At 35.6% G+C, this 12,064-nt stretch overlaps 1 protein-coding gene across 4 annotated transcripts in view; it reads right to left on the minus strand.

The window, feature by feature from the left end:
• Positions 1–479: 479 nt before the first annotated feature.
• Positions 480–12,064, minus strand: part of KIAA0408 — a 35,027-nt gene continuing 23,442 nt past the window's right edge. For 3 of the 4 annotated variants that reach the window (XM_081250591.1, XM_081250588.1, XM_081250590.1), the window contains 4 exons: positions 6,678–7,037; positions 6,510–6,589; positions 3,391–4,723; positions 480–1,244 (listed from right to left, as the gene is read on the minus strand). In XM_081250591.1, coding sequence (XP_081106717.1) covers positions 1,071–1,244; positions 3,391–4,723; positions 6,510–6,589; positions 6,678–7,037 — 1,947 coding nt within the window. In that variant the 3' untranslated portion in view covers positions 480–1,070. The remainder of the gene's footprint in view (positions 1,245–3,390; positions 4,724–6,509; positions 6,590–6,677; positions 7,038–12,064) is intronic. The other variant, XM_081250589.1, reaches the window with a different exon arrangement.

A 12,064-nucleotide genomic window follows, 5' to 3' on the forward strand; every position in this document is an offset into this window, starting at 1 on the left:
CATTCCTGATTTTCTTTGTTAATAAAAAATTGAATTAGTCTCTTATCTACTAATTTTAGGGGAAAGGTTAGAAAAAGGAAAAAGTGAATAACTTACCTCTCAATATGTATGACTCCAAATAAAGTAGCTGAACAAAAATTTACTATAATTTTACCAAAGAGTAGAATTCAGCATAATTGAATTTCTTTTTATATCCTATTTAAGGTATTTTGTTACTGAAGTTGCCAAAATGAATTCATGGTTTAGTCGTCACATCATTTATAAAGCAGTCTTAGGATGCTGGCTCTGAGGATCAAGTATACAGGGAAAGCTGCAATAGACTGCTGAATGATATATCAAAGCTTTTGTGAACATTTTATGTTTGCTTTAGAAGGCTAATCTGTTTAAACCTGTAACACTTTTATTTTTTTAAAAGAGTAAACAAGGAGATAAATGGTATGTCTATCTTTATATGGGTTAAGGAACTATGAGTTGTCTGTAGAAATCTACTAACGTTAGATATATGTATAATTAGCTTTGTGTGTAGTTGGGACCAAGGAAGTGGTTAGTTAATATAGGTACCTCAAGAGCCTTAAGTGGATACCTATTAAAAGGTATAAAAAATATAAATAATACTGTATATTTTTAAAAATTTTAAATAAACACAAAGAATATATAGGTATACATGTTATAATTTCAAAGTCAACACTAGCACATAAGTTTTTCTTATCTAAATACATACTGATATTTCCTATATCAACACATGCACCTACAAAACACACGGCCATGCAAATAACCTTGCTTTCTGCCACTTGCAAGAAAGTTGGAATATACAATATAGTACATTGTTTCAACTTAAATCATACTGGCAAATTAATGAGGATGGCATTTAAAAATTCTGATCTAAAAAATCAAAATACAGGAGGATAATTGTTCCATAGATTAAAAACACTGAAGACTGATGGGAAGTTAAGATTTCAATTGTCCCAGTAATCTTGAAAGATACAGAAGAGACAGAATTGGTTGTAAACACTCAGAATACTCTGTTTGGCAATTGGGACTTTTGTAATCCAGCAATCCAGGCCAGAGACTCACACCATCGATGCTTCTGATCGCAGAGCAATGGGAAAGTTGTGGACAGTTCTCCGCAAGGCAGGGGGTGCCGATGGAGATCTGGATGCCCACCTGGACGGGAGACGGCGATTTGCTGGTCTAGCAGGTCGGGAAAATCCTTTTCCATGTGAGCATTTCACTGCCACGGATTCCTTAAGACACAAATGAAGACATTCATCTCACTATTCGGGCACCAACATTGAGCTTAATATATTATGGATCCCAACTATAGGATTAATGTATTGTATTACCATGTTTACAAGCAAGAAAAAGCATTGAAAATTAAATAAGCTATTCCTGGTCTTGAATGTTTTAATCAAAACAATTCACTTTTAATATGAATATAGCATTTGATAATCTTGTAGATATCCACACTGACAAGTTTTAATACAACTGATTTCTTTTTAGAACTAACTATGAGTTAATGTTATGCTAGAACTCAAGTTCATGTTAGATAAAATTGATATGATAGAACTAAAGATTTTTCTTAGTGGAGTGTTAGGATATTTTAGTGTTTTTTTAAGATAATAATTTAAAGAAGAATTAATTTATGTCCAGTTATTTTACGTCAAGTTGACACTTTTAGAGATCATAAGCAAAAGGCACACAAACCACCAAATGATTTGTCGGATGCTATCTTTTTTTTTTCCACTAAGAACCACTGTTACTATCTTTAAAAAGTTTCAAAATTATCATTAAAATACTTTAAAATATAACTTCATTCTATTTGCTAAGAAAGAGTTGTGATCTATCTTGGGTATCTTCCGAAGACTGAAAACTTTTCCCTTCTCTTCCTTTCGTTTTCTTTCATTTCTTCCTACTTCTCTTTCTTTTTATTTTAATGGAAGAAAAGCATTCTAGGACTCTTGCCATTAAGAAACAGTTAAAAAGCTTTCATGACACATTTGTACTTTGATTCTTATTGATCTTCTTAACAAAGCCTGTGCTTTTTCACCTGAGACGGGCAGTAAGGACAGCCTTTATTTCTATGAGAGTAACCTGCATTTGCTTTTTCTCTCTTTGGAGTCTTATTTTTTTAAACCTGTTCCTGGGGGGGAGGGATGGAGAACTACTCTTAACGATCGACAGCAGAGGACCCTTCCCAAACCTCCTATCAGTACAAAAATGGGAGATATTTAGTAATATTTGTTCATGAGAATTTTGGCTGATTATTGTATATGTGCTTTCATTTCCCATCTGAAGCCACAGGACCTTACAGGTATTTATGGGCTCAACTAAAAAAAAACAGAAATAGAAAAGCAGAATAATTATTTGTGCTTTGGGCAAACAGGCAAAATTTCTGATAAACTACATGTAAACTGATACTTTTGTAGGGCTTGAAAGCCTCATAAAAATAAGTTCTTACACCAGAAGGAGGCAACCTGCCTCGTTTAAAACAATGGTGCATATACATTGCACTATGTAAAACCAGGATTTTCAAAGCATTGGCTAGTTATAACTGTATGTCACCTTGTAACTTTTTATAAATTATGCATAAAAGGTGCTGATGGATAGCTCTTCATTGTAAATACAAATCTCTTCAACCTCTTTTTCTCCTCTAAGATTATACTCTTTTGCAAGCAAACTGGAATAAAGAAAGGATAACAGTTTATTTAAATACCCATTTTTTGGGGGGGCAGGCAATTTCCACACAAAGAATTTATACAAATAATAATGACCTTAAATTTTTTTATGCTATACTATCATTTTTCTTTTCATATACTGCCTTTTAGCTCCACAATAAGAGAACTGCAATAAGGCACTATTTTAAGTGTTTTTTTTTTACCCAAACTCATATTCATGTGACTAATCCCCTGAGGAAGAACATGAATCAAATTCTGGAAATGACTGAACCAACCATAGCTAATAACCGAAAAGTGCAAGTTATTTATAAATACTTCCTATATACTTTTAAAAATATAAACACTTTAACAGGATAAGATTCTATAAATGAACAGATGCACATTCATAATATTTTTTCAAGAAAGAAACACAGCAAGCATGTGATCTTTTTGAGGTTCTTAAGAATTTAATTTATTAGATCGTGTTGTGCCATTTCAGAATTTAAATAAAAGTTATAATGTGCTAAACCCAGACTTAAAAACTATGCTTTTAAAAGTTCATGTTGAGTTACAATTCTAAGGTTTATATTTATTCACAAATGAAGGGTCAAGGAACTAAGAAGATGTCAAAACATGTGCCTACATTCTATTTATATGAATGGGCAACTGACTGAACTCTGAGCCATTGCTAAATATAGATGCAGTTCTACCAAAATATGTTAAATTTCTTTCTCACCTCAGTTACCTTTTTCCGATCTGCTCCTTGCTTCACTTGCTGTGCTCCACACATAGCTGGCTTTTGCTGAAGCTCTTGTTCTATTTGGAGCTTTTTTAAATGCTGACTTAATGTGGCTCCACCACTGACATCAGAATTACACTTGGTCCAATGAGCCTGGAAGCATTTAGAATTTTGCAATGCGGACCCCGCTGATGTCTCATAGGTTTTCAGCAGCTTTTCCACCACACCATAATTTGACCTGGGATCAGCTGACCTTGGTCGGCCAGACAAATTACTTGGTCTCCAGTCATGCTCGTGGAGCATATTCCGGTAACTGCTAGGGCTTATGTGTTCCTGCATTTGTCTGAATAGGCCTGTTGTGGGCTTTTTGGTAGAATTATCATGCACATTTTCCCTGGGCACAGGCACGGGGGCACTGGTTTTCAGAATGTCAGAAACACTGTCACTTTCTGAGATGTTACCTGTGCAAGAAATTAAAGTATCATAGGGCTGAAGATCTTCAGATGGTTCTGCGTAGCTTTGACTTTGCTGTACTGCATGACAATTTCTATTTGTTCTAAATACGATTCTGTTAAATTCGTCAGTCTTTGTTGCCAGCTTTTCATTCCTAGTAGTCCTTTCAAAGCCACAACTGAAACTTCTCAGCGGGCTGCTGCTCTGTGTCACCAAGGAGCTACAGACATTGCTTATGTGAAGATCAGGGTGAGATTTAGCAGGGTGATCTGGAATCACCTTTTCATATTTTGGCTTATTGGGAATAGAGCAGGTTTTCTGAAACCATGGTGTAGAGGGGCTATTTTTTGCACCAATCCCAGTGTCGCATGACCACATGGTAAGTCCAACATTTTCATTACATGAAGGCTTTTTATCTATTTTGGTTTCTGGTGCCAAAGAAGAAAATGTGATACCATCTTTCAAAGTCTTCCTTTCATTTAGACACAGCGTAGGCATCTCATCGTGCCTCCAGAGGAAATGAGGGTTGCAGTTCTTTTCGCCTTGACCTTCTTGGGCCACCCAGCCGTTGTGGTCTGAACTTTCCTTCAAACTTTCATGGGCTTGTGCAGAACATGAGCTGGGAAAATTTCGAGATGTACTTCTTGGAGGAGGAACTGGTGGGGTTTCACTTCTTTGCAGGTCAGTTTTATCAATTCCACCTTTTTTCTTAGAATTGTTTTGGAAAACATCAGTACAGCTCAGATTCTTTCTATTTTTCTTTTTCTCTTTTTCTAAACTGGTTGAAGTAATGCACTGGTTGTTGCTGATCATGTGATCTCCAAAAGGCATATTAATTACAACTGGTGTTTCCTGGAGAAAAGAATCTGACTTCATCCTAGACAATTATAAAACATGGTATATTAGTGATGACTTTATTTATGATAAGCTTTTAAAAGACACTGGGGCTAAAGCAATGGATTCTGTTATAGGAAAAGGAGTCACAACTTCCTTAAACATTATTTTTATATAAATCCCATAGTACAAAACTTCAAGTCCCTTCTACTGCCGGATAAAGGCCACCTCTCAGTGCTGTATTCAACTCTATATACATAGTTTGATCCAAACTACCTTTTTAACTGTGTCTCTCATTTTTTTCTATTACCTAAACTTCACCTACACTTAGACTCGACTGTGTGTAGTCTCTTGGGTGTCTGCTATTGGCATTCCCATTTCTATAGGTTTTCTCTTGCCATTTCCTTATATCCGCTTTGCCTACTGAATTCCTATTTATAATGTCTTCTGAGCTCAAACTCCTCCCCTTGAATTTGAAATAACATTCTAAGTAGTGTGACAGAAATCTGAATCAAAGCGCAAACAGACGTGAGCAATACCAAATGGAAGGTGTTATTTGGGCATGAAAGAAAAGTGATCATCTTTTTTTTTTTAATGAGTAAAGGACATATAAGCAAAAGAGAGCTGCAGTACAAACAGTGTGGCTATTCAAGGAACAGTGAGTACTTTGGTGTGGATGGAATATAAAAAAGTGGGAAGGATGACGGCAAATAAAAGAGAAATATTAGGTCAAACTGTAATGACTTTGAATTACATACTAAGGATTTTGAGCTTTCTTGAAAGGCAATAAGTGGCAGTGAGAACTTTATACCAGGTGTGGTTTGTAAAAAAAAATTGGCAAGTAAGAATTATTGAAATAAAAACCTAAATATAGCAAGAATGTGGGTTCACAAATTAACATTAATTAATCATATTGATACATACAAATAATATTTATATCTCTTCAACTTATGAGATAACTTACAATAAAATGCATACAAATACCCATTAGCAGAGAGTAGTAGGCAAAAGCTCAATGGAAAAGTGGAAGGCAAAATTATGTAAAAAACACGGTTGGGTAAGAAAATCTGTTGTAAGTCAGTACAAAAATTCTCTCTGAGCTTCCAAAAAGCTAAAGAAAAATAAGGGTCCACATTCCTATAGTTTCTAAGAGAAGTATACCGCCCCACTAGGAGATAAATGGTGATCCTAGAACAATCCATCTTTACTTAACTTGTAGAGAATTCCAATTTATTTTTCAATTTGGCTAAAACTTATCCTTACGGTTACAAGGGTGCTTCTGAACTAAAAGAGCATGTTTTACAGCACTGTATAAATATGTTTGTGTGTACATATTTACAATATGTTATTCTGAAAATTATGAATGCTTCCATTATGTAGAAAACTAAATGGCTCAAAATGTTTCAGTAGAACATCATTATATAATTAAAACACCATTGTTAAATTTGACATAGTTTAAAGATGTATTTAACTAGATTAATCCAGTATACTCTTCCACTGGCCAAATACTCAAAATAAAAAAGAACTCCATTGGAGTATACTTGTTAATTTATTATTTATTATGGTTAGTATAACTTCACTAAACACCAAAAAAGTAAAGTACGCCTAATAGTCAAACTACAAAGAGAACTAGAAGATTTGCTTTAAGAATTAGTGAACAGAGAAACATACAATTTAAGTTTTTATCTCCTAAGATAACATATTTTAACAGCATTATTAATTCTCACTAACAAAGTGTTAGATGCTAAAGGAAGTTTGGATTCATTAACTAAAAACAACATTCTTTTTGATTTTCCAACATAAAAGTCATCATAGATGTACCAGCCTACCTTCTGTGGTTAGAACGCTTTCGAATTTCCTCTTGAAAGCTGCATAATTCTTCACTAACTTTGGCAAGTTCTTCAAGAGCCTTTATACATATAAGCAATAGCATGTTAGCCCTTTGAAATGTAAATATGTCTTTAGAAACAGTTCTAGGCCAATCCTGGCTTACTTACTGTGTTGAGGGCGCCAGAGCAGCTCTTGTTCTCTTCCTCAGAAGTTCTCAGGTCAGGCGGGGTCTCACATTCCTTTTGGTTGTCTGTGGCCATAGAATCTATTAACCCTACTTTTGATTTTTTGATTGTTTTTTGTTCCTTACACATTTGATTTCTTTCACTGAGTAAGGTCTGCTCTGTTATACCTTTTTTTCCCAGACCATCCCTGTGATTCATCCTTGTAAATTCACATTGTCTTGAATTGGGATAATTTGGAGAAGATTCCATCATTTTGTCTTGAATGGCCTTTTCACGATCAAGATTAATAATCACACGTTCACTCATGTTGATTTTCCTCCGAAGCTTTACTTCATGGCAGAGCTGTAAAGAAAACAAAGATAAAAATTTCCCCCTAATCCACTCTCTCAATATTTTTGATACTAAGCATACTGTTCTGAGCTCTCTCTGCCATATTACTACATACTACCCCACGGTACGAATGCTTATGCTTACAAATAACACTTCTAAAGTCTGGATTAGCTGGAACAACTTTGAGGAACCATAAAGACTACTTTCAGTAGGTCAAAGCATGGATGGTAATTTCTATTCTTCTGAGTAGAAATCAACCCATTCAAAAATGAAACAAACCTGTGTTTATATATAGATATCATGATCATACAGAAGCACTGTTAACAAAATTGGAATGACTCAAATCAATTACTGGCAATGCTCTCTAACTGCTTTCAGAGAGAAGCAAGAGTTTAACTAACATTAAGGTCATATTTTAAAAATATATGATCCTATATGCCAACATTTAACTATTTAAATAGTTGACAATCTCATATAGTAACTCAGCTAATTCTGTCCCTAAGTAGACATTTCGCAATCAAAATATGTTACTTTTGGAAGTTACATTGGTGAGGGACAGGTAATTCTGAGACTTTTTTTTTTTTTTAATTTCCAAGGCTACATACATTCAAAAAATGTTTCCTGTCCTAATTAAAACAAATGTGACCCTGTCCTAGGTAATACAATAGAACTCTAAGGCATTGATTATCTATTAGTCTATGCTAAAGTGGGCCCCAAATTAGTTCTTGAGAGTTCAGTTTAATCTGCAGGCTATTACTGGCTTTCTCTTCAGGCTTGTGTTCTGGGAAAGCTTGTCAAATTCCAAAGACAGTCAGAGAACTATTAAAGCAAATGACTCTACATCTTACAGTCACAACCTATATCTGCACTACATCTAGTATTCAAAGAATAACAGAGAACTTCTGCTCCCAGATCCTTGCCCTGGCCGTGAGCCCCAGCTGAGCCCTAGCCACCACCCCCCTCTGCAGAAGACCCTCCAGCACTAGGAGCCAAGTGGCTTACAGGATCTTGGTGCTCCAGCCAGGTGTCAGGCCTGAGCCTCTGAGGTGGGAGAGCCGAGTTCAGGACATCGGTCCACCAGAGACCTCCCGGCTCCATGAAATATCAAACAGTGAAAGCTCTCCCAGAGATCTCCATCTCAACACTAAGACTCAGCTCCACTCAACAACCAGCAAGATACTGTGCTGGACACTCCATTCTAAACAACTAGCAAGAGAGGAACACAACCCCATCCATTAGCAGAGAGGCTGCCTAAAATCATACTAGGTTGACAGACACCCAAAACACACCACCGGATGCAGTCCTGCCCACCAGAAAGACAAGATCCAGCATCATCCACCAAAACACAGGCATCGGTCGCCTCCACCAGGAAGCCTACACAACCCACTGAACCAAACTTACCCACTGGGGGGAGACACCAAAAACAATACGAACTACGAACCTGCAGCCTGCGAAAAGGAGACTCTAAACACAATAAATTAAGCAAAATGAGAAGACAGAGAAATACACAGCAGATGAAGGAGCAAGGTAAAAACCCACCACATCAAACAAATGAAGAGGAAATAGGCAGTTTACCTGAAAAAGAATTCAGAGTAATGATAGTAAAGATGATCCAAAATATTGGAAATTGAATGGAGAAAATAAAAGAAACATTTAACAAGGACCTAGAAGAACTAAAGACCAAACAAACAATGGTGAACAACATAATAAATGAAATTAAAAATTCTCTATAAGGAACCAATAGCAGAATAACTGAGGCAGAAGAACGGATAAGTGACCTGGAAGGTAAAACAGTGGAGATAACTACCACAGAGCAGAATAAAGAAAAAAGAATGAAAAGAATTGAGGACAGTCTCAGAGACCTCTGAGACAACATTAAACGCACCAACATAAGAATAGTAGGGGTCTCCGAAGAAGAAGAGAAAAAGAAAGGGACTGAGAAAATATTTGAAGAGATTATTTCCTATATTCCTTCCCTAATATAGGAAAGGAAATTGTCAAGTCCAGAAAGGGCAGAGTCCCATACAGGATAAATCCAAGGAGAAACGTGCCAAGACACATATTAATCAAACTATCAAAAATTAAATTCAAAGAAAAAATGTTAAAAGCAGCAAAGGAAAAACGACAAATAACATACAAGGGAATCCCCATAAGGTTAACAGGTAATCTTTCAGCAGAAACTCTGCAAGCCAGAAGGGAGTGGAAGAACATATTTAAAGTGATGAAAGGGAAAAACCTACAACCAAGATTACTCTATTCAGCAAGGATCTCATTCAGATTCAACAGAGAAATTAAAACCTCTACAGACAAGCAAAAGCTAAGAGAATTCAGCACCACCAAACCAGCTTCACAACAAATGCTAAAGGAACTTCTTTAGGCAGGAAACACAAGAAAAGGAAAAGACCTACAATGACAAACCCTAAACAATTAAGAAAATGGAAATGGGAACATACATATCGATAATTACCTTAAATGTAAATGGATTAAATGCTCCCACCAAAATACATAGACTGGCTGAATGGATACGAAAACAAGACCCGTATATATGCTGTTTACAAGAGACCCACTTTAGACCTAGGGACACATACAGACTGAAAGTGAGGGGAGGGAAAAAGGTATTCCATGTAAATAGAAATCAAAAGATAGCTAGAATGGCAATTCTCATATCAGAAAAAATAGACTTTAAAATAAAGACTATTACAAGAGACAAAGAAGGACACTTTGATCAAGGGATCAACCAAAGAATAAGATATAGCAATTGTAAATATTTATGCACCCAAAATAGGAGCACCTCAGTACATAAGGCAAACGCTAACAGCCATAAAAGGGGAAATCAACAGTAACACAATCATAGAAGGGGACTTTAACACCCCACTTTCACTAATGGACAGATCATCCAAAATGAAAATAAATAAGGAAACACAAGCTTTAAATGATACATTAAACAAGATGGACTTAATTGATATTTATAGAACATTCCATCCAAAAACAACAGAATATGCTTCCTTCTTAAGTGCTCGAGGAACACTGTCCAGGATAGATCATATCGTGGGTCACAAATCAAGCCTTGGTAAATTTAAGAAAATTGAAATCATATCAAGTATCTTTTCTTACAACAATGCTATGAGCCTAGATATCAATTACAGGAAACAATCTGTAAAAAATACAAACACATGGAGGCTAAACAACACACTACTAAATAACCAAGAGATCACTGAAGAAATCAAAGAGGAAATCAATAAATACCTAGAAACAAATGACAATGAAAACACGATGAAGTTTATAGCAATATAATCCTACCTCAAGAAACAAAAGAAATCTCAAATAAACAACCTAACCTTACACCTAAAGCAATCAGAGAAAGAAGAACAAAATAACCCCAAAGTTAGCAGAAGGAAAGAAATCATAAAGATCAGATGAGAAATAGATGAAAAAGAAATGAAGGAAATGATAGAAAAGATAGAAAAGCTGGTTCTTTGAGAAGATAAACAAAATTGATGAACCATTAGCCAGGCTCATCAAGAAAAAAAGGGGAAGACTCAAATCAATAGAATTAGAAATGAAAAAGAAGTAACAACTGACACTGCAGACATACAAAGGATCATGAGAGATTACTACAAGCAACTCTATGCCAATAAAATGGACAACCTGGAAGAAATGGACAAATTCTTAGAAAAGCACAAGCTTCCATGACTGAACCAGGAAGAAATAGAAAATATAAACCGACCAATCACAAGCATTGAAATTGAAACTGTGATTAAAAATCTTCCAACAAACAAAAGCCCAGGATCAGATGGCTTCACAGGTGAATTCTACCAAACATCTAGAGAAGAGTTAGCACCTATCCTTCTCAAACTCTTCCAAAATATAGCAGAGGGAGGAACACTCCCAAACTCATTCTACGAGGCCACCATCACCCTGATACCAAAATCTGACAAAAATATCACAAAGAAAGAAAACTACAGGTCAATATCACTGATGAACATAGATGCAAAAATCCTCAACAAAATACTAGTAAACAGAATCCAAGAGCACATTAAAAGGAACATACACCATGATCAAGTGGGGTTTATCCCAGGAATCCAAGGATTCTTCAATGTACACAAATCAATCAACGTGATACACCATATTAACAAATTGAAGAATAAAAACCATATGACCATCTCAGTAGATGTAGAAAAAGCTTTTGACAAAATTCATCAGTCATTTATGATAAAAACCCTCCAGAAAGTAGGCATAGAGGGAACTTACCTCAACATAATAAAGGCCATCCATATATGACAAACCCACAGCCAACATTGTTCTCAATGGTGAAAAACTGAAACCATTTCCACTAAGGTCAGGAACAAAACAAGGTTGCCCACTCTCACCACTGTTATTCAACACAGTTTTGGAACTTTTAGCCACAGCAATCAGAGAAGAAAAAAAAACAAAACAAAACTCTTCTTTTCCAAATCGGAAAAGAAGAGTAAAAATGTTACTGTTTGCAGATGACATGATACTATACATAGAGAATCCTAAAGATGCTACCAGAAAACTACCACAGCTAATCAATGAATTTGGTAGTGTAGCAGGATACAAAATTAATGCACAGAAATCTCTTGCATTCCTAAACACTAATGATGAAAAATCTAAAAGAGAAATCAAGGAAACACTCCCATCTACCATTGCAACAAAAAGAATAAAATACCTAGAAATAAACCTACCTAAGGAGACAAAAGACCTGTATGCAGAAAACTATAAGACACTGATGAAAGAAATTAAAGATGATGCAAACAGATGGAGAGATATACCATGTACTTGCATTGGAAGAATCAACATTGTGAAAATGACTATACTACCCAAAGCAATCTACAGATTCAATGCAATCAAACTACTCTCAAACTGCCAATGGCATTTTTCACAGAAGTAGAACAAAAAATTTCACAATTTGTATGGAAACACAAAAGACCCCGAATAGCCAAAGCAATATGAGAAAGAAAAATGGAGCTGGAGGAATCAGGCTCTTGGACTTCACACTATACTACAAAGCTACAGTA

The sequence above is a fragment of the Mesoplodon bidens genome, assembly GCF_964165515.1.
Source record: "Mesoplodon bidens genome assembly, chromosome: 12".
NCBI classification, from domain to species: Eukaryota; Metazoa; Chordata; class Mammalia; order Artiodactyla; family Ziphiidae; genus Mesoplodon; species Mesoplodon bidens.